The sequence below is a fragment of the Hipposideros armiger genome, unplaced genomic scaffold (assembly GCF_001890085.2).
Source record: "Hipposideros armiger isolate ML-2016 unplaced genomic scaffold, ASM189008v1 scaffold_110, whole genome shotgun sequence".
NCBI classification, from domain to species: Eukaryota; Metazoa; Chordata; class Mammalia; order Chiroptera; family Hipposideridae; genus Hipposideros; species Hipposideros armiger.
In genome coordinates, this window is record NW_017731460.1 from 1,905,204 (window position 1) to 1,933,058 (window position 27,855).

Below are 27,855 nucleotides of genomic sequence, written 5' to 3' on the forward strand. Positions count from 1 at the left end.
TTGTTCAGCATCTTAGCTGTGGAGGGCAGTGTCACTGGCCCTCATATGTGGGATCCGAACCGGGCCCTCTGGCATCCCAAGCCAGTTCTTAACCATCGCGCCACTCAGCTGGCCCAAGACTATATTTTTAAAACATGTCTTTCTTTCTGTTGGTTAGTGGTTTCTTCACATCATTCGAGTATATATATCACATAAAACTTCTTCCATCTATTGTAATAACTAGAAGATAACCAAATAAACAGACCATTGGAAATAAAGATATGTGAGAAGTACAACAACTAAGTCAATACAATAAAAAGGAAGCCAGGAAACTAGCTATATTAAATGTTGCTATATCATCATCCCCACAGATGATAGAACAGCTGAGTCAGCTGGTCATTGATCACCTGGAAATCCAACGCTGGCTCTTTAAAATGGACTATGAGTTTGGAGGAAACGGGACTGCATTTTGTGATATTCTTTCCCACTTAAAGTGCCGCAAGTGGGTCCTAAAGGAGAGTAGCAGATATTGCCGTGAAGACTGGAAAAAGAAATGGGCACAGGTGAGTGTTCAATGGTGACATAAACCCACACTGTCTGTAAACTGTTAGGAGATGAAGCAAAAGCCTCAGTTAGGAGATGAAAGCACTGTCTTCTGGGCTCAGCTGAGTCACCTACCAGCAGTGAGACCTTTGGCAAATTGTTTTACCTTTTTTGGGCAATGGGGTTGACAGGTTATTTTAAATGTCCCTTCATTGGGCCCTAAAAGTCCTCATTCATATCTTCAAATTGATTATGATAATTAGGAAGTAATTTTTTTATCATAGGTAACATTACAAATCTCATCATTTGCTCTAAGTGGATCTTGATTATATGCTTCTAACAACTGACATTATTAAGCTAGCCATATTTTATTATGAGAGAGAAATTCTATTAGTGAATGGTTGTCACCTGGAAGCTAATGCATAATAGCATTCTGTCAGCAGTCATATGTTTTTTAAGACAATTCAAGGAAATTTATATAACTGCTGGTCCCTGTGAGATGTTGAGAAAATAATATCGGGTTGTCAGAAAAGTCATGACGCATGTTTGCAACAGATGGCACTATGGTTCTGATGGTTCATTTTTGGAAGTACTAGAGCCATTCACATCTATGTTATTGCTATGTCATTTGACAGCTGACAGTTCTAGCTTCACTCTTTAAAAAAAACCTGAGCGATTTGGTTGAGTTTTGGAGATTTTACAACAAGTTGAAGATGGAAGACCAAACTGTGCATTTTTGCCATATTTTACTCTTTTACTTCCATAAAGGGAAGGATGTGTGTCAAGCTTGTGAAAAGTTGCATAAAGTTTATGGTCACAATGCTCTACAAGAACGTCAATGCCAACGATGGTTCACAAAATACTGTGCTGGTGATTTTGATCTCAATGACGCTCCTCAGTCAGGGAGGCCCACCGAAGTTGATGACGACAAAATAAAGGCATTGATCAATCCCACATTACACGACACGAGAGTTTGCAAGAACATTGAACACCCATCATTCAAGTGTTCATGACCACCTGAAGAATCTGGGATACATAAGCAAGCTCAATATTTGGGTTCTGCATGAACTCAAGGAAGTTCATTTGACGGCACATATAAACATCTGCAATATTCTCATTAACTGTGAGGAAAATGATCCTTTTTTTAAGCGACTGATAACTGGTGATGAGAAGTGGATTGTTTACAACAATGTGGTGCACAAACGGTCTTGGTCCCGATATGATGATTCACCTCAAACTACATCGAAATCAGCATTCATCAGAGGAAGGTTATGTTCTCAGTGTGGTGGGATTTTAAAGATGTCGTGGTTTTCAAGCTCCTACCAAGGAACCAAACAATCACTTTGAATGTGTACTATTGGCAATTGGACAGTTTGAACGAATCCATCATCCAGAAACATCTAGAGTTTGTTAATTGTAAAGGAGTTGTGTTCGATTGCGACAACACGAGACCACCCACATGTTTGATCACCAGTCAAAAATTATTGGAGCTTGGATGAGATGTGTTGCCACACCCACCATACTCTCCTGACCTTGTGCTGTCAGACTTCCACTTGGTTTGCTCTCTTCAAAACTCCTTGCGTGGTATAACGTTCAATTCAGATGAGGCTGTAAATCAGCACCTTGTTCAGTTTTTCACAAATAAAGACGCCCTTCTATGAATGAGGAATTATGAAGCTCACTGAAAGATGGCAAAAGGTTATTGAACAAAACGGGCAATATATCATTGATTGATCTTTCTTCTTTATATAAATAAATGACCTTTGAAAAACAGACAAAATACATCATGACTTTTCCGACAACCCAATACATCCCAGCCAGAAAATCTCCTGGCCAAAGCTGAACAATAGGTAAGAAGTCTTAGCATATGCATGGACATGTATAGAATTTTCCATGTATGTTGGTGGAAAGATGAATTGTACAACTTCTTATTCTTTTCCAAATTAAACCCATAGTATATAAATTAAACCCACCATTTCAAAAGCTGCTTCACTTTACATCCAGAGGCCTACACTTGCTTGGCTTCTCTTAATCCGAAATCTCCGTCTTGGCTGACCTACTGGTGACAGCATAACTGATAAGGAAAATTCAGACGCAAATTTCCTTCACCTTTTCCTTCCCTACCGACATGCATAGCAGTGAGCTGTGCAGTGATTTGCATCTCCTTTGAGCGTCCCACTGCAGAACTATATGAATCAAGACACAAGTGATAGGAAGGGAGGGGCACACAAGAGAGAATCACATTATTCTTGTGAGAGTGAAACGACAAATAAATCTAGAAAACAGTCAGAAGAGAGAGTTCCTTTGACAAATGTTACCATTCTCCCCATGATCTAGTCTGGGCTTTTCTTCTCCCCTCCATCAGTAAATGGACTAAATGCACTACCTGTCATGGCCAGCTTTTTACATATTATTTAAAGGATACCACAGTGAATTACTCTTCTAGAAAAAAAAATAATAAAACAAGGAAAATGTATTTAATTTTGAGGCCCATAGAGGTTTCTCTTGTGTTCCCTTTGAACTGGATTTTGTCATATTGTACAGAATTTTCTTTTTAAGGCAAAACCATTGAAATTCAATGATGAAAAGTATGCCTTTTTATTTAAAAAATTGAAATGTTAGTGTGCAAAGTATTTGCTGGTCCAATATTTAAAACCAATAATTTTTAAAGAATTCTCCCAACACTAGACTATGACAAATTTGAAATGTTTGACTTTACGTTTAAAAAAATATTTAAAATATTGATGTTAGCTGAATTGCACTTAGAAGCCTGACTATACATTATTTAATTTCAATTATTTTAAACTATCATTGGGTGACAAGTTTTAAATGGTCACCAAATACATTTGGCATTATTGTTAATGTTATTAAATGTGAAACTTGAATAATTAATAACCTACCTGAATCATTTTTTTAAAACTTAACAGGGGAAAAATAATTATTCAGAAGTCTTTTTTACACTCTGAGACCTATGCTTAGCAATGGTGTGGTTAGAAGCCAAAAATGAAAATAAAAAATAAAGCAGTTCTGAAGAACTTTTTTTTTTTGTAGGAAACCATTGACATTCTTTTGCCTTCAAAGTGAAATCATATTCAGAGTACAAGTGAGCTGCCATCTCCATTGAGTGTAGCTATTGAGAATTTAGGGTTGGAATTATCCTTTGTTCTAGAAGCCCATCGTAATAGTGCACATTTAGACATCAAAGCATTACTTTATGAGCACAGGCATGTTTTAATGTCCTATTACAGTTTGTAGACCTGTTTCTTTTGATAATGAAGATGTTGTGTCATCAAGCCTAGCCTGGCACATACAAAACATATGCTGGCAGGTTATTAAAAATATCAGCTTCTTGATGAAAGACTATCCTGCAGGCTAAGAGTCCAGAGAAAGACTCCATTCTGGGAGAATTATTAGAAATGAGATTATGACTGTAAGCACTAAATTATGTTAATACTTACAAATAGCATCATTTGCATAGCAGTTTATGACACGATACCATGATTTTTCTCGTTGGTATGTTGTAGGCAACAGATTAAAAACAGGGCTGTTTATGGGAGTTGGAACTGTTTTGAGATTGTCGTGCGTCTTATGCAGATATTGGTTGTAGAGGTATGCGTGATTCAGTGTAAACACAAGGATCTAATATAACAATCATCTTTTTTTTGACCTACCTAATTTAGAACCAGAGTTATTTGGTCCCTATGAGATGCAGATGAGACTTGAAATAAAGTCATGGAGTCAGCAAATGCTAAAAAGCTATAGTTACAGTTTTAAACATCAGTATAGACATGTAGGTGATTTTCGGGAAAGCAGAATGTTACATGATGGCCACAAAGAAAACAGAGCACAAATCTTCATTTTCATTTGCGGTGGCTCTTCATCCTACCAGATAACAAAACCGAATTCCCCCAAGAGGGTCCAGTAAACTCACTCATTTAAGTACGCAATGCTTGTTAAGGTTTAATGACTCCACACACTTGCGCAGGCTCCAAACGCCCCACCCCCAGTCGGAGGTATTTCTTTTCATTTAGGGGGAATAAAGTCTTAAGTCAAGGAAGGCACAGTTGTAGGGGAAAAGCCCTCCTGAATACACTCACTAAGACAGTGTAGGGAGAGCCAGGAAGACATTTGCTGTGGTACCAGTTCTCCTGGCAGCGTTTTCCTTCTTTTTTTTTAAGGGTAAATCTTCCCTCCCTCATTCCTGGGAGACTGGCTTGGTGGCAGCGATGCTACTGATGATACTACTTTGCAGGAAGCTGTTGTATTGATAGAACAGTTTCTCCATGTGAAGAGCTAAGGCAGTTTACTTTTGGGTTTCTCTGCGCAGCCCTTCTTTGAGCCTCTGTTTCCCTGAATGGAGCATGTAGGATTGTAGAGGTCTTTTGCGTCACAATTTTACCACTTAAGAGAAAAAGGAAATTGAACTGGCTCTGAGCTGATATATAATATTGCTATTTTAGCCACTTGCAAGAGCAATTTTACCTTTACTTGGAGATTAGATAGATAGATAGAGAGAGAGAGAGAGAGAGAGAGAGAGAGAGAGAGAAACCCAAAAAAATGTATACACACTTTAAGAAAGGAAAACTGTATTAAAATTGTAGTACTCAATATATACTGATAACAAAAGATGAATACAAGTCATATGCATACAAGTGGACACTTTGGTCAGCATTGCTCAAGCAGTAGTTCGCTGTAATCATGTGTCTGGGCACTGACGGTAACCACTTTGAGCACCTCATATAATTGCAGAAGTCAAACATGACTTGTATTCATTTTTTGTTATCGGTACATATTGAGTATTACAATTTTAATAGTTTTCCTTTCTTAAAATGTGTATACATTTTTTGGCACTATATATATGTACATATATATACTAATATATGTATACACTGTATATATATATACACACTAATATATATTTATACTAATTCAAGGCATTCAAGCCTAGAAAAAGTAGAATAAACCACAGTAGTTGTTTTGCTTCCTTGTAGAATTAAGTCAGCAAACAAAATACACTATTACAATAGAGAACCAACAGCTAATCGGTGCCTTAGAACTCTCTGTCTCCATTGTGAAGACCTCTATCCATTCACGTGGCCATGTAACTGGGTCATAGGAGCCACTGTAGGATGGCTGAGCCTGGTGCCTTGTGTGAAATTTAGTAGGTATTTATTAAGTGATCCCAAACAGCGATTACCCTGTAACCACATAATTTTTTAGAAAAGTTAAAAGGTAATATAACAACATTAAAGAAATATTTAACCAAGTAAGTACATAACCACTTTTCTCAACCCTACTTGTTTTCATTTTTGTGTATTAATTTCCTAATAAATGCAGCACATTTCTTATTGCTACAGTAATAGTGTATATGATAGTTAAACATCAGATCGTAAACATTCTCCATGTTTGCATATAGTCATCACAACTAATGGCTGTATAATATTCCCTAACACTGATTTACTCTAACGTGTTAAACCATTCAACTAAGTTGGAAAATTAGGTTATTTCCAGCTTGCATTTTCTTTTTTCTTTTTTTCTTTTTTCTTTTTTGGTGGTGGTCAGAGGGAGGGAGAAAGGCATAAGAAGGAAAGATTTGCTTGTTTTTATTTTTGGTTTTTGGATACACTTCTCTTTGCTTCTGTTGAATTATTTCCCTAGGAGAGAGACCCAGGAGCAGAATGCTTTAAGGCTCTTGTTACATATTGCCACGTGACTTTCGTACCAATTTCCAAAGCTACTAGCAGGCAGTAAGCACAGTTTTACCACCACCTTACCAGCACTGAATATTACATATAGTTTGCACTTTTATTTTAGATGTCAAATGCGTCTTACATTTGCTATTAGATTACTAGCAAAATATCCTTTTTTCATGTCCTTATTTATTATTTGTATTTTATATAAAAAATACAACGTCTTGGTATTAAGAGAAAATCTAGGTTTTCTAGGTTAAGAGAAAATGTAGGATTCCATTTTTCTCTAATCATTAAGCTACAGTTTGTTTTTTATATTTGTTTATTTTTACATTTAAAAAACTTGATTTCTTTTGTAGATCCATGAATGCACTGTGAAGGTCTTGACATTTTCCTGTAAATAATAATGATAATAACAACAACAACAACATTGTAGAATACTTGCTGGGTGTCAGGCATTGCAGCACTTTACATGAGTTGTCTCATTCAATCTCAGAAACACCCTAAAGTTTTTACTCATTTACTTTCACACCACTTTGGTAAGGAAGGTATTGTTATTCTGTTTACAGGCGGAGAAGCTGATGCTTGGGAAGTTAAGTGACTTGCCCGAGTTCATATAGCCAATAAATGGTCGTGCCTAGCTTGGCACCCACACCCACTTCTGGCCCAGTGCTTTTGCCACACTGAGCTGACCCCATTTAGAAAAGACCCCTTGTTTGAAAATCCCTGAGCAGTGTTCTCTCTCAGATCCTGCTGCTGGGACTCACCGCCCGCCCTTGTGGTAGTTTTTCTGCTTTCTACAGAGACTTGTTGGGAAACACGAAGGTCCCTAGAACACAGCAGCCATTGCTCTTCAATTTCCATAGCACACCAAGGTTATTAGAAGGAGACCATAGATTCTCTAAGTATCTCTTCATCTGTAAAGAGGGATAATATGGGCACCTGCCTTGTGGAGAGGTAGTAAGAATTAAATGAGATAACCAATGTGAATCAGCTAGCAATGTACTTAGCACACAATACGACTTCAAAAATTTTCCGTTATTATTATTACCATAAAATTGCATTACAATTAAATTGCAGGTAATGTTGAACAAATATGCACAATTTAATTTTCTTTTGGTGATTTAGCCCATCTTGAAGGGTTTTGTAGGCTTCCAGAATATTTTTCTATGCATCAATTATCACTATATAGAATTGTGGTTGTTGAAGATACAGAATTGTGACTCAATTATGCCTAGCCAATGATTAAAAGAATAAACCTTGATAGTGCCCTGGTTGCTTATCATTTGAAGAGAAAATAATTCCAGTTACTTGAACTTTCTACATGTTGAGTAAAGAGGCATTGACCTGATAAAGTAGAGATTATTCTGACCACAAGATTGAGACCTGGTTACTTCATTTTCTGGTTCCACTTGGTGTCTTTTCTAATTAGTGTAGCAGCATGTCACCACAATCATTGGAAAGTCTTAATCATTTACATATTTTTTCTTATCTCTGAAAATGACTTAGAATGTTTTCTTCCAGTTCAATGGTTATTTTCTTGAAGCTGCCAGGGTTGGGTTTGAGGTGCTTCTCTGTGCCTGGGGAAGATGACAGGAGAGGGAAAATTGCCTCCCCAAGTTAAATGAAAGCTGGGTCCCCCTTCCAAGGACCTATAATAATCAGCTGTACAAGCTGTTGGTTTGTGTGTCCTATTGATTTAATATGCTTCTAATCAGTACATAAAGCTATGGGCCTGCAGTGTTAATTTTTCATATGCTTACAAAGTACCCTTTGATTTTCTGTCACACGTTAATTACAGCGTTTTGCCATTAAATAGGAAGCTTTGTGTAAACTAATTACTAGGTAATCATTGTCTACTGCAAGCGTGCTGTTTGTACCTTTTATTTTATTCTAAAAATGCACAGATCTCACAGTCTGGAAACACTCTACCTTCCAGCCATTAGCTCTCACTAATTCATAGCATTATTGTGGTGAGAGTGGAGGAGTTGTAATTGTTGTGGTATCAGAGCTGTTAATTACCGGAGTAAACAGTTGAAATGGTGCCAAGGTCTATTGTACAAGGCAGAGAAAAGGAGGTTTAAATGTTACTCCCACCATCTGGGGACTAGGGGGAGAGGCAAATGCTTGAGAACAGCAGTGAGGCGCTATCGCCTCCTCAGCTCCGGGGTTGGCGGCCATATGGATCCAGAATATTCTGAATCAATTGAATTTAACTGCCAGTTTTTCGCAATAACGGCATGGAAGGAAGAATAAAGCAAAAGATGAGGGGAACGAGAATTGGTTAGTGTTTCACATCCAGGAAGTCCTAGTTGGAGTTCTTTTTGGAAATATCTGCTTTGCTGAAAACCACGAAGCAGGCATGGGTATTTATCTGGACCTGATTTACTGTAGAATAGGTTTTACTCTCCTTTGCGGGTGACTGCGCCATTTGCTTCTGGTCGTCTGTCCCTGGTGCCCCTGGGGAAGAGAGGGATGCCCTTGAGAAGACTGGGACTTTCATGTAACTGTGCCAGATCAAATCAAACAAAAATCCTCACTTTTGGAATTCACTGATTTATTACCCTGGTTTTTTAATGAGCATAGTTCATGCAAAGAAAACAATCATAAATAGATAATGCTACTACATCGCCTTAAGTATATATGTCTGTATCTGTGGGAACTTCAAGGAAGGTACATCTCTTCACTCTGATTAAGAAAAGTAAATGTTTGCCCATTCCTTTCATATAAAATCAAAATATAATTTCTCCTGATGGTCTCTCATTTCATTCCACAGATTTACCCATCTCCCCTACCACTTGAATGAAAAATCAAATCCAAAGGGCACATGTGCTTTCTTTTGTTTTTAGTTAAAGAGCTTTTTCAGCATATGCAATTTTTTTCAACCAGTAGTATTTCTCTAACTGGAAAGAAAGAAACTGATTACCAATAATAATAATTATACCAACTTCCAGTTATGGTTGATTTTTAAACCACTTGGTTTCTGCTTTAAAATAGTGTGTCATTTTAAAAAGTCATATGTATTTACTTGATGTCACACATATTTAATTTCCTTTAAACCCATTTTCCAACATTAAATATATTTTTTTAAATCTGCCACTTGCTGCTGTAATTACTTTTTAATATCATTCCCAAAACATGAACGTATTCTTCTTTTTTTAAACCACCCTGGATTATTTATTTTTAATTGTTCCTTTAGCAGATGTTGAAGTAATTCTGGGTATAGTGTAAACAACTCTTTTAAAGAGAGCGATCACAGACTGCCACATGCTCTATGAACCAAGGACAGTGTTTGTCAGGCTTTATGATGGCAGTTTGGGTCCCGGAAAAAATTTTTTCTGCTTTTCCTTATGTGCAGAGTTCAATTACAAATTTCAAGAAATGCTTAATCTTTATCTATCGAAACCCCAGCATGCAGCGTGACTGGCTGAGCCTAGAAAGAAAAGCATGGCCCCCTGTGGGGAGGGGAAAAAGGAAACAGCCGTTTAAGTGCTGGGAAGTTGAACGGAAATGAACCTTTCTAGAGTTTCTGGTTGGGGCGAAGCGGTTGTGCTGAGCTTTGGAATGGCGGCGCGACATATGTGCCTCAGTTGGACAAAACGCTTCTCAAGTCAAATCAACTCGCTAGGCCTGCACGTTGGTGCAAGGTGGAGGCCTCAATAATGAGGGACAGACTCCTCGAGAGGCAGCGAGTGGATAATGCTACATAAGTATGGAATTATATACCGCATTTTCACCATTCTGTTTAATGAGAGCCGCCACCGCAGCGAATCACTTGCCACACAGCCGAAATGGGCCATTAGCTATCAAGGGAAAATTGTCTTTGCCGCTTTCAGCAGATGGAGCAAATATTTTACAAAGCAATTTTACATACCAAAAACATTTGTGTGCCTTGGTAATGTAGGCTGTTTTACATTATGTTACCTTCTACAGCAGCATAATTTTCCATCTCATCGAAGGCAAAGTTGGCATTTTTGATTTTTAAATTCTCAATTAACAATTAAACATGGAGTATTAAAGCAGTCCTTAAACTTTAAGTAGGTGTGGGAAGTAGTTTATGACTTGCTGAAGACATTTTCATTTTTTTTTCTTCATCCTCTCAGCATATTTTTGCACTCTAAAGAGGGACTATTTCTAATGATCTAATGGAAAGGAATGAGTGAAAACGTCACTACCGGTTGCAGAACGAGAGTAACCAATGCACAGAGTGATCAGAACATTTGCTCGCTTCTAATGTCCATCATGGATCATGGGTACATGACCCACCCACTTTTATCAGTTTTAAATGTTTAAGCTTCAAGTAACAGCAAACTCAATTCAAAATAGCTTTAAAAATAAAGAGAATTTATTATCGCAACTAACTTAAAGTCCAAAGATTGGTCTACCTTCGGACAAGGCTTAATTCAGTGGCTCAACATCACTAAGGACCCAGTTACTTTCTATTTGTCCCCTGTACCGCACATATTATCTGCTCCATTCTAAGGCTGGCTGTTCTCAGGGCTAAAAGATGGCTGCCTGTAGCTCCTCCTGGAGCTTGTCCTTGGTCAAGGCAATAGGAAGAGAGAACATATCACCTGGTAGAGTTCTCAGAAGAACATAAAGCTTCTTTCTCAAAAGGCCCTAACAAATGCTTCCTAACCTCTGATTGGCCTACCTGGGTCACATGCCTATCCTGAGCCAATGGCTGTGGCAGGGGTATGGCTTTGCTAACCAGGGACCCACCTTGGAGCTGAGGGGAGTCACTCTCAATTAACTAGCATAGCTAAGAATGGGGTTCATGAAAGGAAATTTAGAACAGCGTTACCCTGAAAGAGGGACAGAGATGCTGGCAGCCAACAACAGATATCCATTCTGCCATTTTTTTTATTCCATAAATTTGACGGTACAGACTTAGCCTCACAATGTAGATGATCTAATCTGATCCAGAATGACCATTTATGCCTACTGACGGCAGTTACAGATCCCACTGCCATATAGCATCCTGGTAGCACATGGACCTGTATCCCAGTTTTGCTACTTCATGTCTGTGGAATAAACACCCCAGAGAGTGGTTTGGCGATAACAAACATAAACCCACGGGTACAGGCCCGCCACTTGGTAAGCTTTCAATAAGTGAGAGCTATTATTTTACCTATAAAATGACTACAGTTGTAAAAAGTAGCCCACGCACAGCAAAGTGACCTTTTTAAACTCAGCCTCGAATTTGGAGTTCCTCCCTTCTCTCCATCGCTGTGCCACTAGCCAATTGAAACCCTGAGCACCTTTCATGGTGCCTCACACTTTGCCCTCTGAAAGAGGCAGCAGAAGTGAAAGAGAGCACTCACTCAGGGTCCGAAGGCCGCCAGAGCGCTCCTGTGGTCTCACTGTACGAGTGTAGAAGCCCTGTCTCTCTTCTGTTACATACGACATTTGCTTGGATAGTCCATATGGCCCCTTTCAACCCTGACAGTCTTGCTTAGTTTTCCAGGTCACTGTCTTGTCCTTTTGGCCATATGCCACTCACCATTCCTCCATTTAAGGATATCAGAAACCTCTATAAAGTAGAATTATCTAGGCAGGTCCCTTGGTTTCTCTTTTGAACACCACCAAACAACGTCTGATGTGGGAGATTGGAGAGCATTAGCCAAGATGTTATTTTACTTAATTCAGATAAAATGAGTTTTGGTGGGACTGATATTTAGAGCATTTTAATTTGTATTCCTTCTTGCTCCTCTCCCATCTTCCTCAATACACACACACACACACACACACACACACACACACACACACACACACAGAACTTACTTCTGAAAGTTAACTCTCTGGAGTTTAAAGTAGCTTTAGTCATTGAGGGCAGTATTAAATTGGATATGCTAGCAGCTTCCCCTGAGATATTCTGAATTTCCTTCAGTCAAATATCTCTTCCTTCAAATTTACACTTTCTTGATAGAAAAAGAGAGTGAGCTGAGAGGTAAAGTCCACGCTGGATAGACAAGAACCTCTAGGCTGCATCCGTCAGGCTGATGGAGGCCCTGTGCCTTCTGTAGACATCCTGGAACTGCCCTCAAGGTCATGACACTCTCAGGCATAAATGTGGGTGCTGGACAAAGGGTGACAAGGCTGTCAGGGGTATAGATGGGGCTCAAGTGTCTCCTGACGGGAATGGCTCTAGAGCTACCAGCTCCACTAAGGCCAGCCGCCGACGTGCATGGCCAGAGCCAGTGCAATTGTGAGGGAATGAAAATCTGGAATCCTGACTTTTTTCAAAAAGGAAAGATTATTTTTCTAACATTTGCTTATTGTCCACAAGGTACATACTTTCCTTTCAATAACCCCAGAGTCATTAGGGCTCAGTGATCTGCCACATGTGGGCAATAGGCTATCTGAAACATTGGCTTAGTGGTCCATCACCTTGAGGTGACTCACAGAAAAGAAGTTCTAAGTACTCATTCACAAATTTGTAAGATAGAGAGGATGTGCCCTGGTGGGCTTATAACAGGCTACACACACACACACACACACACACACACACACACACACACACACACACACACTGCAATTTGGAGAGGGGGGGTGAAAAAGCAGAGAAGAAGGCAAACTTCCTTCTCATTCCCCCAACTCCATTGTTTTGTCTTCACTCCCGTGTTGAAAATCATCCACTAACAGAATCTCACTCAGCAAATGATCTGACACAAGCCTCTTACTCTAGGTGCCTCTGCTTCCCATTTACAAACCCGGGGACATAACACTGTTCTGGCTGACCTCCTAGTGTTGCTGTAAGGACCGAATGAGATAATGAACGTGAGCCTGCTGGGACAAGAGAAAGTATTTTACAGACACTGTTCTGATGGTTCACATGAATTCAGGGATTTGTCTGGCGTGTGTGTGTGTGTGTGTGTGTGTGTGTGTGTGTGTGTACGCAAGTTTATTCTGAACAGAATGAGCCGGAATAGCTACAGATCTTCCCTTATCAGCATCTGCCCTTAAAGTTGTAGTAATTATGCTTGTGCTGTGCAGAATGATCAACACTAGAGAACAGGAGCTCCCCTCAAGCCAGGAATTCGCATTTGACATGGTAGGCTCTTTGTGGCCGCTGAGCCCTCACTGCCCCTAAGGAAGAGGGTGTTCTCAGTTTGTCATACCACTGCTGTGACGGAGTCCTCTGCACCTGGATCTGAGCTCTGGTCTCACCCACCAGTTCACAAGCAACTTCCGAGTTCTCCGCAGGCACTGTGCTATTGAGGGTTGTCTGGGAGATGAGGGGCAGGGGGATAAATTGAAGCTTCTACACAGAATGCCATTTTGCCACCATTTCTTAAATACATGAGTTGCAGGTCCCGCTGTATTCTTTTTTTTTTTTTTTATAAGGGTAGAAGGACAATTCTCTCTTTATCAGTACTAAGGCCACTCTCAGTACACTCCTTATATTTCCTACAAGGTGCTTTCAAAATAAATAAGTTGAACAGTTAATATCCCCCCATTATTCGTCTTCATGTCTTTTTTCTTAGAGAGCTAAGTCATGGCCCCCAGCTGCCTCCATGGGCAAAGCACCCTCTGTTGAACATCACCCCACCAGTGCCTTCAGCTGCACTACTCATGACGGGACACGAGTCACCCTCTGGCTCCTGCAGCAGACTTTCCTCTAGGAAACGTATCTCCTCGCTGTGGCTTTGTACACGGAGCAAACGCTGTGGGTCAAGGCCCGACACCTGGCTTTGTAGGCAGAGGCAGTGGCAGCAGCCTGGCACAGTATCCAGATGCCACATACACGCCCCAGACGCACGAGTTAATAACTGGCCCTCACATAGCATCTTGCATCTGAGGTGACACTTCACAAAGTTTATCTTTCTAATGCCCCTCAGAGGCAGGGAATCACTTAAAATCCACCCAGGAAGAACAAGTGGCTCTAAAGTGGCCGTCATCCAGGTGGTTCCTGGGCAGCAAGGAGGGAGCCTGTTCCGCATTTTCTCTTATTCTGTGCCTTCAAGCTGCTCAGGGCCGGGTCCCTGTGCTTCCCACCACCACGATTCACAGTTCACTCCACATTTAACACTCCTTGTACTGAGCACTGGAAAGACTGACCTCAAAGCCACTGACCACACCATGAAGGAGCCCCCAGGGAGCAGGGAAATGCAAAGATAGGACACTGACCTGGGTGGCAGAGAAGGCTTCCTGGAGGAGGTGTGACCAGAACTAACTCACAAAGGGTGAGGAGGAGTCAGCCAGGGGAAGAAGAGGAGAAAGGAAGGCAGAGATTGAGATGCAGCCAGGGAAATTGGGGTGAGGCTGGGAGCTGGAGAGGAGAGAAGCGAGCCTACATTAGTAATTAGAGGCCAGGCCACAGGGGCCCTTCCTCATGCGCCTTGATGAGGAATTTCAACTTGATCCTCAAGTTGATGGAGATCTAGTTTCAAGACTTAGGTGGCAAGGCTTTCATGCACTATTTTACTGTCTCCTCTCCATCTCCATCTCCTAGAATACATAAACACTTGCCCCCTCTAGTTCAGTTACTTAAAAAGTCTGACATTCTGTAATTATTTTTCCAAATTTTTTTATTGTGGTGGTAAAATACTATCTTCACCATTTTTAAGTGCGTAGTTCGGTGGTATTAAATAGGTTCGTAACGTTGTGCAACCATCACCGCCATCCATCTCCATAACTCTTTTCATCCTGTAAAACTGAAGTTCTGTGCCCATTAAGCACTAACTCCCATTCCCTCCCCCTCCAGCCCCAACAACCACCATTCTACTGTCTGTCTCTATGATTTTGACACTCCAAGTATCAAAGTATCATTTTTGATATATGGATGAATGAATGACTAAATGAGTGAATAAATGATTTGTCTCTGATGTCTTGATGTCAATGGCCACACAACAGATCATTGGGTAGATAGATGGCTCAATGCCTTTCAGAAGCAGGGTAGAAGGTACGGCAAAATGGAAGTCTCCACTGTCCTGGGAGAGGGCCTGGCCTACAAGGTTTCTTTCCTTGTCACTCGGTTTTCTGAGCACAGAGGGAACCCACAGCCATACTTCCGGCTTTGGGGCACTTCATGAATCACAGATTCTTCTTTGATAGAATGAACGGTTTTAACCAAAACAAGTGTAGAAAAAAAGGAAAGATGTGTTTGGAGGATAGCGCTCAAAGGAGTGTGTGCTTCTTTATGATTTAGATGCAGGGCTTTGGGGAGATGAGGAAATGTACAGTGAAGAGCACAGAAAACGCATACTGTGCGCAGGCTTCGAAAGGGGAAAGTCCCACTGTTTCTGTGCCTCCACCTCCCAAGGCAGAGGCTGGCTGCGTGAGTCCGAGTCCCTAACCCTGGATAACAGACCTCCCAGCCTGTGCAGAGTCATCCGGAACGAACGTGGGCCAGGGCACTCTTCCTTTTCTCCTGACGTTTTCGTTTTGTATGTCAAGCACTTGCTAACTGACGAGGCTCTCCCACCAGGATTTTCTGGATATTTCAGAAATTATTCAGGTTATTTTGACATGCCTAGAGTATATACACTGTCAGATGTTTGTCTTCTACTGTAGATTTTCAGAGGGCACTGGACCCAGAATGAACCAGAAGTTCCATGGAGCTGCGGGGTGGGAGGAGGAAAGCACTTTGTGATGTCAGGGAACTTGGAAATAAATGGGGATACGGATTATTTCTAAGAGCCCTTCTAACCCCACTTGCCAAAGCTGATTCCTTTCCAATTCCTCCAAATTACTGAGTGTTCACTCCTAGATTTGGAAGTTCCCAGCAGCGCAAAGCAAGCCTGATCCTTCCTGCCAGTGCCCCATATTTTAAGATGAATACTGCCCATCAAATGGTTTTCTATCTATAACGCTGCCGTACTTTGGGCAAAATAAAATCTGAAACGTAGCTCTCGTTCGAAATTTTTTACATAGTCTCTTCTATTTGAACATTTTTAGACAGTCTAAGACTATTCAAAAGAAAAATGTCCTGGAAAACCGAGGCTTTTTATATCAAAGTCAGGTTTCGTATTCATTATTAGGTTTCCTGCTGTTTTCATTTTGACAGGAAGCTCTACAGTTTGAGGTTGCTTTATGATAATATGGGGCCAGCCTCACGTCTTAGTCAGATGAGGCTGTGACCTAGTGGGGAGTGTTGGGGAACTGAGGACAGCTCCCCTCCCCGCCTCACTCTTCTAACCTGCTCCCACCTCAAACCCCACCTTTACAGTGTCAGCCTGAAGTTTAGGCCTTTGATCCCAGGGTTGTAGGATGTGGAGGCACCCCAACAAGAGGAAAGGGCGTGGCTTTAGAAGATGTAGGTGCCAAAGAAAGACCGTGCCCACTCCCGTGATTTCTCCTAGGGTCAGCCCCGCCAGGATTATAGAATAAAAAGTGTTCCAGTCTAAAGGATCTTAGGGAAAAGGTGGTTAGCCCCACATTTTACATAAAGGCAAACTGAGGCCCGGAGTGGGGAGGCACATTTCCCAAGGGCGGTCAGCTGGTCAGGCTGCTGTAGGCCTGAGACCTGGGTTACCTGGTACTCAGGCAGAAGGCTGCCTTTCGGAAGCAACAGGCCCAAAGAGCAGTATTCAGGGGGCCGTAGCACTTTGAAATATGAAAGCTCAGATGGCTGGGAAAAGAAAGAAATTTTCAAAATGGCTTTCTGACTCTGGGTAAACAGTAACCACATTTTTTTTTGCCTGTTGGAGGCCTGGTTTTTAATCACTCCACAAGCAGTTTTCATTTCTGTAGTAAAATTGCTTGTGGTTCTATTTAATTTGTTTCTGCAGGAGCCAGCTTTGCTGAAGATCTCCGAGGAGCTGGCGGGCATTGTAGCACAGCACGCTCAGCCAGTCAATGAGAAACGCTTCCCGACGTGGAGGAAATTCCTCCACACGTTTCTCAGTCAAGGTAAATAAGACTGTAAAGTTTCTGTGGAGCAATCCGTCTCCACAACCTTGAATTCTAGTTCTGGGTCAACCTGGGGCCGACCTAAAACACTTTACATCTCTTGTGTTGGTTTAGAAAAGTGCTCCTACAAGCGGACTCTTTTTCTTTTTTAAACTTTGCCTAAATATCTATCCTGCACTCAACCTCATAAGTAAATAGGAGCCGTGCACACCAAGCGTGGCGTGCATAGCTCTTTTTTGCACCACAAGGCAAGCTTTGGAATCAGATGACCTGGATCTGGGTCTCATCCATGGCCATGAGTGAGGTTCTTAAACCCTCAGAGGCCCAGTTTCTTCACTCCCCTACTTCACAGGGTTGTTGGGAAGATTCAGCGAGAAACACAGGAAGCAAAGTTTCTACCAAAGAGCCTGACCCCAGATAGATCATTAATAAATGCTAGTTTCCTCTTCCGTTTTCTAGGAGAACAGAAATGGTCTCGCCTCCAGATCTGAAGGTAGCATTTCTAAATAAGAACCCTCTACAGTCCTGGAGCAAAGGCAGCCTCCATTCCTTTCCTCCTCCTCCTCCTAACTCATCCTCATTCTTTAAGGACATTAGGAGGTCCATGGGAATGAGGGAATGAAGGCAGTGACTGACCTTTATCCCCAGTGGCAGAGGTCCCTGTGGGTATGCTATACCCAGGGACACCCATGTTATGCCCCTCACTCTCTAGGAGGTTACAGAGCAAGGCAGATATTCTTATATGTTTATCCAAATGGATGATAATAGAAGGCTAGTATAATAGATGACAGAAGATACCTTTCCACTCTATTCACCACTATCAGGTAATAACATTATATTAGCATTAATGTATAACAATATCATAATAATGTTATATGGCAACAACAGCAGCAGCAACACAATGATGATAATAGTGGTGATGATAATATAATAAGCACCAACAGTGCTTATTGTGCGCTGGCACTATTTTAAGTGTATGTAGAAATTAATTTATTTGATCCTCTTAATAATCTTATGAGGTAGGTACCATTATCACTCTCGTTTTATAGAGGGAGAAACTGAGGTACAAAAGATTAACCAACTTGCCCCAAATCACTTTGTCGATACGTAGCAGAGCCAATAAAAGGCTATGCCTGTGTCGCTCTGGGAGCTGTGGCCAGAGCCAGTACGTATATTTTCAAGGACACAGGCTCAGTGGGTGAGAGAACATCAGGAAAGACAGATCTGTTGGTTACTGGAATACACTATGTATTGGAATACATAGCAAACACTCTGTTAATTAATTATTTAAACAAGGGTTTGGATGGCCAGCCATCTAATGAGAATGCTGAAAAGGGAGGTAATGCTGTGTGATCTCCAATGTTCTCTCAAATCCAAGTTTCTGTGATTCTACAAATTTCCACATGCACTCACTGACAGAAAAGTAAAGTCAACCCCAAGCATAGCTGGTCAACAAATATGGTCAAGAATAAGGGATTCTTTTTAAGTTAGGAGGGGAAGACCATGAAGATCTCCAGGTCTATCCAGGCCAGGATGTTAGGAAGTTTCCAGATCTTCCAAGGTCAGCCTGTAAGCCTTCCTCTAATCTATGCATTTTCATGTGAGCTTGTAGATTAGAAAGTGTTTTCACAGCCACTGTCTTCCTTGAGCTGTATAAACACAAGCTCAGGCTTTGCCTTGATATCCTTTCCTTCCTTCCCTCCTTCCTTCCTTCCTTCCTTCCTCCCTCCCTTCCTCCCTCCTTCTCTCCCTTTCTTCTTTGTTTTCCTTCTTTCTTTTCTTCTGCTTCCCTTTTCCCTGTCCCTGTCCCTGTCCCTTCCCCTTCCCCTTCCTCTCCTTCTTTTTTCTGTCTTCTTCTCCTTTCTCTTTCTCTCAAAATATCTCTCTCTCTCTCTCTCTCTCTCTCTCTCTCTCTTCCATATTGTAAACATAGTGCCTGTTTATGGAAGGCAAAACTAGCTTTACTGAGCCAATTTTATAGAGAAACAGGCTCAAAGCTGGGAACTGACTCAGGCAAAATCACACAACAAATGTATGGTGAATGGGAACAGCTGGATCCTACAATTTTATCACATCTCAAAAATCCAGTTCTAATAAGTCACGTGTTTCCTAAGTCATGTGTTTTCATACCTCTGCCCAGCTCTGAGCCTAGTGCATGCATCATGCCTCATACATGTTCACTGACTAAACAAGTCTGCCTCCCAAGGTTTCCTGACTCTAAGGTCACCTTCTCCTGCCATCTAACACCATTGTCCCTTTCATTTCATTTCTGCTCTCTCAGTTTGCTTATGGTTACAAAATGTGCTACCGGGGTGATTTCCGCGTCACCATAATCTTATATCAAAGGCAATACAGTTTTTAAAAAGAAGAATTCATTGCTTTGAAGGGAAAATAATTAACAGTGAAAAGACATGATTATGATGCTGAGAAAACAATGCAAATAAGCTACTTTGAAGTAAAAATAATCTTATAAGTATAAAGGACAATGTGTTTTCACTATCTTTCCAAATGTAGGTGACAACTAAAGCCACAAAGTTATCTCAATCAGGGAGACACAATAGTTTGTGTGTGTGGTGTGTGTGTGTGTGTGGGGGGGGGTAGGGTTGTTGTTGTTTTTGCTGCATTTACCTTATTAAATCCCCAACACCTGGCATTTCAGCACAGCACACACGAGTTGGCCTCATTTAAGAAAAGCACATCTCAAGCCAACCAAAAAGATAAATCCGTTTTCCTTCTGCAACTCAGCTTTCTTTAGGGTCAGCTCTGACCACATTTACAGACATTTAAGGCATGCTGCCTTTTGTACAATACAAAGGAACAGATCGCTGCATTTGAGATCTGCTAAAATCTTGGGATTTAACCATATATGCAGCTCAACGCCTGTGGGCAGAGGTCACCTCCCAGCGAATTTGTGAAATTCACAGGCCAAGTTTATCTTAACACTGTCAGGCTCCGGAACCCACCACGTCTAAGGGACATATAGCCATTTTTACTTTTAAAGTATATTATTTAATTCTTTACAAGTAACATTAAAAAAACTTTTTTTTCTATAAAAGGGATATATACAGTAAGATCTATGTTAGGCCTGAAAACGGAAAATGAGGACCATGTAATTTTTGTGGACAACCACCACTGAGCTAGCCCACAGATTACCTAGGGCTAATATTATTGCTGTGATTCGGCATCACAGTTGCCTTTATGATTTTTGTGATTCAGAGAAAAAGGTACACTATGACATATTATCAAGCTTTCATGATCAGCAAGAAGGAAGCACACCTGTTCCTCGAGGATGGCAGCACCTCCTGGCCCTGTAGTTTAAACAATGTTTTACAACTGGCTTTCTGTAGGAGTCCTTTGGCAGACATAATGGTCAGTGTTCTTGTACGCCTGAAAAAAAGCCCTAACCTGTCAAAAGTTCAAAAGGCAGTGGAGTGGAACATAAAGAGCACTGGTCATCAGGGTATGAACTGGGGACGATGAGCAGTTAATTCCCCCTCAGGGATTTGCCTGTAGGCCTTATGCTCATCGATTACGTAACGAATGGGCATAGACTTAATGATCTTTACATTGTCTTCCTAATTCTGATCAGAATCAAAACTACCATCCATTGAGTCCTACTGTATGCCAGGCGCTGGGCTAAATACTGAAAATACTGTATCTCCAAGACTCACAACAGTTGGTTGAGTTGGTTTTTATTATGCCCATTGTACAGATGAGCACAAGGAAACTCAGAGAATTGAAGTTACTTGCCCAAAGTCTCACAAGATATGGTAGATGCAGGCTCTGAGGCCCCACTCCATCTGCCATAGCCTGGCCTCTTGCCTCCTGCTCTAAGTGGGGCATAGTCCATGTGAACGAATCCTTTCACCTACTCCGTGCTTTTCCCCCCAGGAGGCGTGGTCGAAGCATACCCCCCAGCAGAGAGTGTCACCAATCTGACAGTGGACATGCTGATAGAGCCCAATGGAGAAATCAGGGTGCTGTCAATGGGGGACCAGTTTCATGCGGAAGGCCCCTTCATCTCCTCTGGTACCACCATGCCTCAGACCTCAGTGGATCCCCACGTTCTCAGTTCTTTGTGTCTCCGAATTGGAAATGCTTGTAAAATGAGAAGTGTGGTTGGTTACTTTTCTATAGACCTGGTGACTTTTATTGATCCAAGCACCTTGGAACAGCAGGTAAGTAGACTTGATGCCATGTGAAACACTAAACTACGTAGACTTCATATTGTCCACACGCATGCAACAGGGCATATAAGGGAGCTTCTTCTAAGACCCACCGCTCATCAGATAAGCTGACGCGGTACATTTGGCATTTACATGGTCCGTGCCAATCCGTGTGAGACCAGGTTTCATGTCTGGAAGTATAGGGCCAGGGTCTTCTCATTCAGGTGCCATTGGAGTTTAAATGACTACAGCTCATCACATATAGCTCTGTTGATGAGGCCTTAATTCTCTGCCTGTGTCTTATTGTGAGACTACTTTCTGCCCACCAGGGATCGAACCTTTCTATAATAGAACCCGTTCTTAAATAGAACATCAATCACTAGGAAGGAGTGATTCTTAGTTCACCAGCAACTGAGGTTGTCAATATTATCTTCTAAAAATGTGTTAGGAATTATTTCATACATATAGAAAGGTCTAATTAATAATGGACATCATGTGCCCCTACCCAGCTTAAGACATAAAGTGCCAGGACCACCTCCAGTCCTTTGACCCCCTTGGCAAGCCCCCTCCCAGAAGCAGCCACAGTCTTACATTTGGAACTTGAATTCCTTTCCAGATCACACTTTTACTGCACATGGAAATACCCATAAATAATATATAGTCTCATCAACTTTTTATAGATCATAACCTCCTATATATTATTATTATTATTATTATTATTATTATATAGCATGCTTTCTTTATTCAATATTTCATCTGTGAGATCCTTCATGTGCACATGTGTGGCTCTGATGTGTAATCTTCTAAATTATAATGTTTAGATTCATGACTACTTCACAGGACTTTTTTTTTTTTTGAATTGTTCAGTTCCTCCTCTGTTAGTGTTGGGTGACCAGACCTCTGTCTAAAGGATTAAATGGCTGCCTGCCCTCCCTCTCCTGAGATCCTCTGGCCATCCAACACTGTGAATACACTCTAGTTGTTTTATAGTCATTATTCTGTTTTACGAGTCTCCATTTCAGTCAGATGATAGTTCCAAAGTGAGAGTTTACGTGTTGGGCAGTTTTCAGCTTGTTCAATAATCATTTTCCATTTGCCTTCCTTGGCCCTCCATTGGTTTCACATTCTTTTCCCAGGCCCGCAGATTGAGAGAGAAAAGGATAAACTGAAGGGCGTTCAGAAATAATCCACCCTGGGTGGAGGGAGGATGGAAACAGTGCCCTCTGGTGGAAGAGCGGGGTGGCAGGGAAGCAGGGGGAGGAAAAGAAGGTGCCCTCCCCAAACGCCTGCCATGAGAAAGAAGGATTAAATCTGCAATCCTTTGGGCGGTGGGGAGGATGGAACTATGGGGAGAGTTGGCTTGTGTTTTTTATTTATTCGTGCTTGGTGTAGGGAGATTCGCACATGGCAGTGAGAGGGCTGTTCTCCAAACACAGGGCTGGTGCTGTCGCTGGGTTTACCACCCTTCCAGGGTTCTGGAAGGTGCCACCCTTCACCTGACTGGTCCCATGTGCCTTGCCAGCCTTTTCTCACTCTAACTCCCCCTCTTTGTCTCTTTTTTCCAACCACACTGGCCTCTCCCTGTCACCCTTATTCATCATAGTACCTCTTGCCATAGGGCCCTTACACATGCTGAGCCTCTGCCTGAAATGCTCTTCATCTTCTTTTTTGTCTAGTTAACTCCCTTCCCATCCATCACATTTCAGCACAAGCCTCACTTTCTTAAGGAAGCCTTCCTGACAAAGTCAAATTCACTTGTTTTAGGTTCTCATATCATGTACCTCTCCTCCGTATCACTTACCTTACTTACAATTTAAACTTATTTACATGATTATCTGATTAGAGCTGTCTCCCCCTATAGAGTATAAGTTCTCTGAGGATATGTACTATATATCTTTTTGCTACCCACTCAATTCTCAGCACTATCTCTGCACGGAGTAGGTATTCAATAAATATTTGTTGAATATTTATTGAATGAATGAATAAACAACGGATATTCTTGTAGATGCAGGATGGCAATGCCAAGGCTTTTAGAAAAGGAGCTCAGACATCAGTTTATAGATGGGATAAATAAATATTAACCCATTTTCTCTGGTTTTATCATTCTATGATTTCTTCTCCTTTCCTGTTAATGCTTGAGTATATGAACACTTGTGTTACAATTTTCAATAGGACATTGGAGGAAGTTCTCAGTGAGCACACCAAAGGGTGTTTCTATATTGGCTAGGGAAGTATGTTAGCTTTGTAGGTGTGTGTGTGTGTGTGTGTGTGTGTATTTGCAAAATCACTGGCATATTCTCTAGCCATTTTGCAAGTAACATCACTTCGAAAAGCACCTTAATTTTGTTTGTTGTTTTTTTTGTTGTTGTTTTTTTAAAGATTTTTATTGGGGAATTGCGGGGAGGGGAACAGCGCTGGGGAATTGGGGGAAGGGGAACAGACAAGTTGCTGTCGTTTTGTTCTTCAATCTAGTTGTGGAGGTCGTTGCTTCACTGGCCCAAGCTGGCACCATCATTGTGCTCTTCTCTGGCGAGGCAGATCAGTTGCCGGCTTCTGGACGGCCGCTCACTGCGGCTGCTGGCCGCTCATGCTGGCTGCTGGCTACACGCGGTAGCCCATGGCAACCCACTGCCACAGGGACTGCAGCCTACGCCGCCGCCGGTGACTCATGGCAGCCCAGCTCCAGGTTGAGCTGCTGTTCAGCATCTTAGCTGTGGAGGGCAGTGTCACTGGCCCTCCTATGTGGGATCCGAACCGGGGCCCTCTGGCATCCCAAGCGAGTTCTTAACCATCGCGCCACTCGGCTGGCCCTTAATTTTGTTTTTTTAATTGGCACGTGTGTGGAGCCAGTGAAGACACTGGCATATTATCAACCTCTGATTTTTGCCAGTCTAACAAAGAAAAAAATGTTAACTTGTTTTCCTCAATATTCCTTTGATTATTATTGATGATGAACATCTTTTCATATCTTTGTTGGCTACATATTTTGCCTTAATGTCTCATCATATTTTTTGCCCTTTTTAAATTGGACTACAATACAATGCTGATTTGTAGAAGCTCTTTGTATATAAGGAACTCTTATCCTTTGACTATTAAACACGTTGCAAATTATCTTCTCCCAGATTGTCATTTGTGGCTTTTCTCTTTTTTTTTTTCAGCCATGTTTTCCCATCATAAAATCATTATTTTTTCCTTTGTAACTTATTGGTAATATTTTGTGGAAAGGTGCTCTAAGAGTACACCAATCTTATTCCTCATCAAATTTCAATCCACAAAACTTAGCATCCATTGCCAACTTTCTCTTGAGTCAGCCACCACTATGATAGTGGTAATTTTCTATTTCCATCAATCTTTCTACATTTATTCGTTGGCAATCTACTGCAAGGAAGAGCTTTTTCCTCTCCATCTTTCATTTATGTATGTATGCATGGATGGATGTATATGTGTATGGATGTATGCATGTGTGTATAGGCATGTATGTATTTATACCAGTTTGAACTCATAAGTTTCTACTCTCTTCAGTCAATTGTATTATATACTTTCACCACTTCAGTGTTCAAATTATCCCAGATTTGGCTAGTGGGAGGCCCTTGAGGTTGGCTCTTGTGTCATTCTGATGTGTCTCCATTATTCTTTGAGCATTGTCTTACTTTCTAGCACAGTGAGATGTTGCACATTCATCTTACACTTTCCCTAACCCAGACAAAGGACCAACCTAAGAGCCTTGGGTCTTTTTAGTGGATCTGGGCTCATGCGTGCTTTGGTAGCACATATACTAAAAAAAAAGATCTGGGCTCTTAGTATTCTCATTGCCACTAGAGTAGCATTGCTTCTGGTTTCTTTCAGTGGATAGAGCAAGAGATAGATAGATAGGTAGATAGATATAGATATACACATACACACACACGCACACACACACACACATATACCTATCTGTACAATACACACAAGCACACATATACGTATATACATATATATTTATGTATCTATGACTATTTCTATATCTATCAGTGTATATATTTTTTTCTATTTTTTCATTCAGTTTATTCATTCTTTACTTTTATTATTCTAGTTGCTACCTCATGTTATAGCTTTAAAATTGTGCCTATCATAATTTGATAAGTTTTTATTGGTGTATATATTTTAAAACCACGCATTCCTGCCAGTATCTCAAAATTCTAATCTAACACCTCAAGATTCTTTCTAGACTTCCCCTTTTCCACACTTAAAAATAGATACCTTCTCCAACAGTGATAAACCTGAGTCTCCTTAACCTCAATATATTTACTTATTTGCTCAATCAATTTATTTTGTTCAATGTAACCAACCAACCTCCCAACCAACCCTGCTGTTTTCTTCCCTGCCACACCTGTGCCCATCCCTATGCCTCCTGTATTTTGATACCAAACTCAGTCATTTGTATTTTAAGTTTATTTGTAATGCTCTTCATCATACTAAATTTTCAAATCGTCAATTCTAGCTCTTTTTCTAAAGCACTGTATTACCCTGAGCTGATCACTTTCTCTCAGCTTCAATTTTCTCAGCTGTGAAATGATTAGGTTGGCTTATTGGACTTCTGAAGGACCTTCAGGTTCAAAAATAATTTAATTCAATAGTATTTTATAGTACTTATTTTTTACATTCAAAATTTAATAATTGTAACAATCCATTTTTTTTAGAAATATCACAAGGAAATAATTACAAAAATTTATGTATGCATATATTAGCCACATTATTAAGGAGAGTGAAAATTTTCAAATAGCCCAAATTCCAATAGTAGAGAATTTGTGAAGCAAATTATGATAGACCAATAGCACTGAAAATTGTGAAAACAGTAAAATGCAAATTTTTAAAGACTATCTAACAGAAAACTTCATAGAATAGTGAAAGGGTAAAATGCCGATTACAAAATAAATGTAATATAATTGTATAAAAAGGAGAATAATATACATGCAGAGCAAAAAGAACCTAAAGAAATAAAAGATATTACAAGTCATTATTTCTGGATCGGAGGATTGAGGGTGTAGTAGACAGAGTAATACTCTCCACCTCCCACCCCCGCAAAGATGTCCGTGTCCTGATTCCTGAAACCTGTAAATGTTACCGTACATGGTAGCATGTACATGTGATTGACTAAAGGCTTTTGAGATGGGAAGATCATCCTGGCTTATCCAGGTGGCCAGTGTAGTCACAAAGACCCTGCTGGCTTTGAAAGTGGAGGAAGTGACCATGAGTCAAGGAAAGCAGGCGACCTCTAGAAACTGGAAAAGGCAAGGAAACAGATTCTTCTCTAGAGACATTCAGAGGCATGAAGTCCTGCTGACACATATTATATAGTTTACAAAGCACTTTCACACACATGAGCTTACACACAAACATGTCTTGCAGTAGACATGGGACGCAGAAAACAGATGGCTGCATCCGTCTCAAATTCTTACCCCACCTGGGCCCCCTAACTTACCATGCTGGCGTGGTAAGAGCAGAGGGGACTAGAAGCCAAAGAAAGGAAGATAAAAGGACAGTGGTGCACCAAGGCCAGGCCCATAGTTTTGAATCACCTGCAGATAAGAATATGGAAAATCCTGTCCAGACTTCAGAAGGTGAGAGGGAAGTTCTAGGGTAGCAAAATGGATGAACAGTTGTAGAAACGTAGGGTTTAAATATTGGGAGCATCAGGCAGAACTTAAGGTCATTTGGAAAGAAGAGGAAAAGGGCCAGTCCTGGGAAATAGAACTGATGGGAGGATAATACAAAACCACTCCCGCCAGGGAACTTATATCCAGGATTCCAGTACTCCATGCACATACATGAAACTCTAAGGTAGCCATGTTAGAGAAATGGCTTCCACATGAGGATGAGGGGAGGGTCTCTGCCCCATGTTACCATGGAGGGATCCAATCCTTAAACGAAGACCAGCACAAGCTATTTCCATACCCCATTGTGTCCTGGAGCCAGGGCCCTTGATGGGCAGTATCTAGTGGGCTCCGTGAAACACCTACCAAAGGTCTTAGTTTGAGGAGAGTCTTACATGTTCATTAAACAAATACTTTCCAAGGGCCTACTCTACCCCATGCTAGATACTGAGGGAACAAGACATGTCCCATGTCAACAAGAAAGCTTATTTCATATCTGTCATCCAATTTCATTTGATACACATGGGCACAAATTCTTTGTTGTCTTACTGGTTCTCAGGTATAAATATTGCCTCCATGAGATTTCTAAATCCTCTAGAAAGCACAGGACCTTCATTTTTTTACCTCTTCATGATGTCTAATACAATGATTGTCACATGATAGCTAGTTAATTGATGGACTTTTGAAACTTCTAGAAGATCCAGATGTGTTGATCTTACTTATTCACTTCTGGGAAATTTCAAAAGAAAGAATAAATACTTATTATCTATTATGTATATGCCATTATGGTAGGTACTAGAGAGGCTGCAAAGATGCAAAAGATGTAGAGCTGCCTGCCCTTAGGGAGTTCACAATCTATTTGGGGAGACAGACTTGAAAAGTGAATTACAAGGAAAAGCTTAAGTGACAACTACATCGAACAATAAAAAAGAGACATCAAAAAGGTAATCTCAGTTTAACTGCCTTCTGTTTGGAGCAATCAAGAAAGGT

The 27,855-nt window shown here is 40.9% G+C and overlaps 1 protein-coding gene across 1 annotated transcript in view; it reads left to right on the forward strand.

The window, feature by feature from the left end:
- LOC109385244 (IQ domain-containing protein H-like) overlaps positions 1–27,855 on the forward strand; it is a 116,156-nt gene that overhangs the window by 50,406 nt on the left and 37,895 nt on the right. The window contains exons 10-12 of the mRNA XM_019647301.1: positions 351–542; positions 16,946–17,066; positions 20,958–21,244. Of these exons, the coding sequence (XP_019502846.1) occupies positions 351–542; positions 16,946–17,066; positions 20,958–21,244 (600 nt within the window). The remainder of the gene's footprint in view (positions 1–350; positions 543–16,945; positions 17,067–20,957; positions 21,245–27,855) is intronic.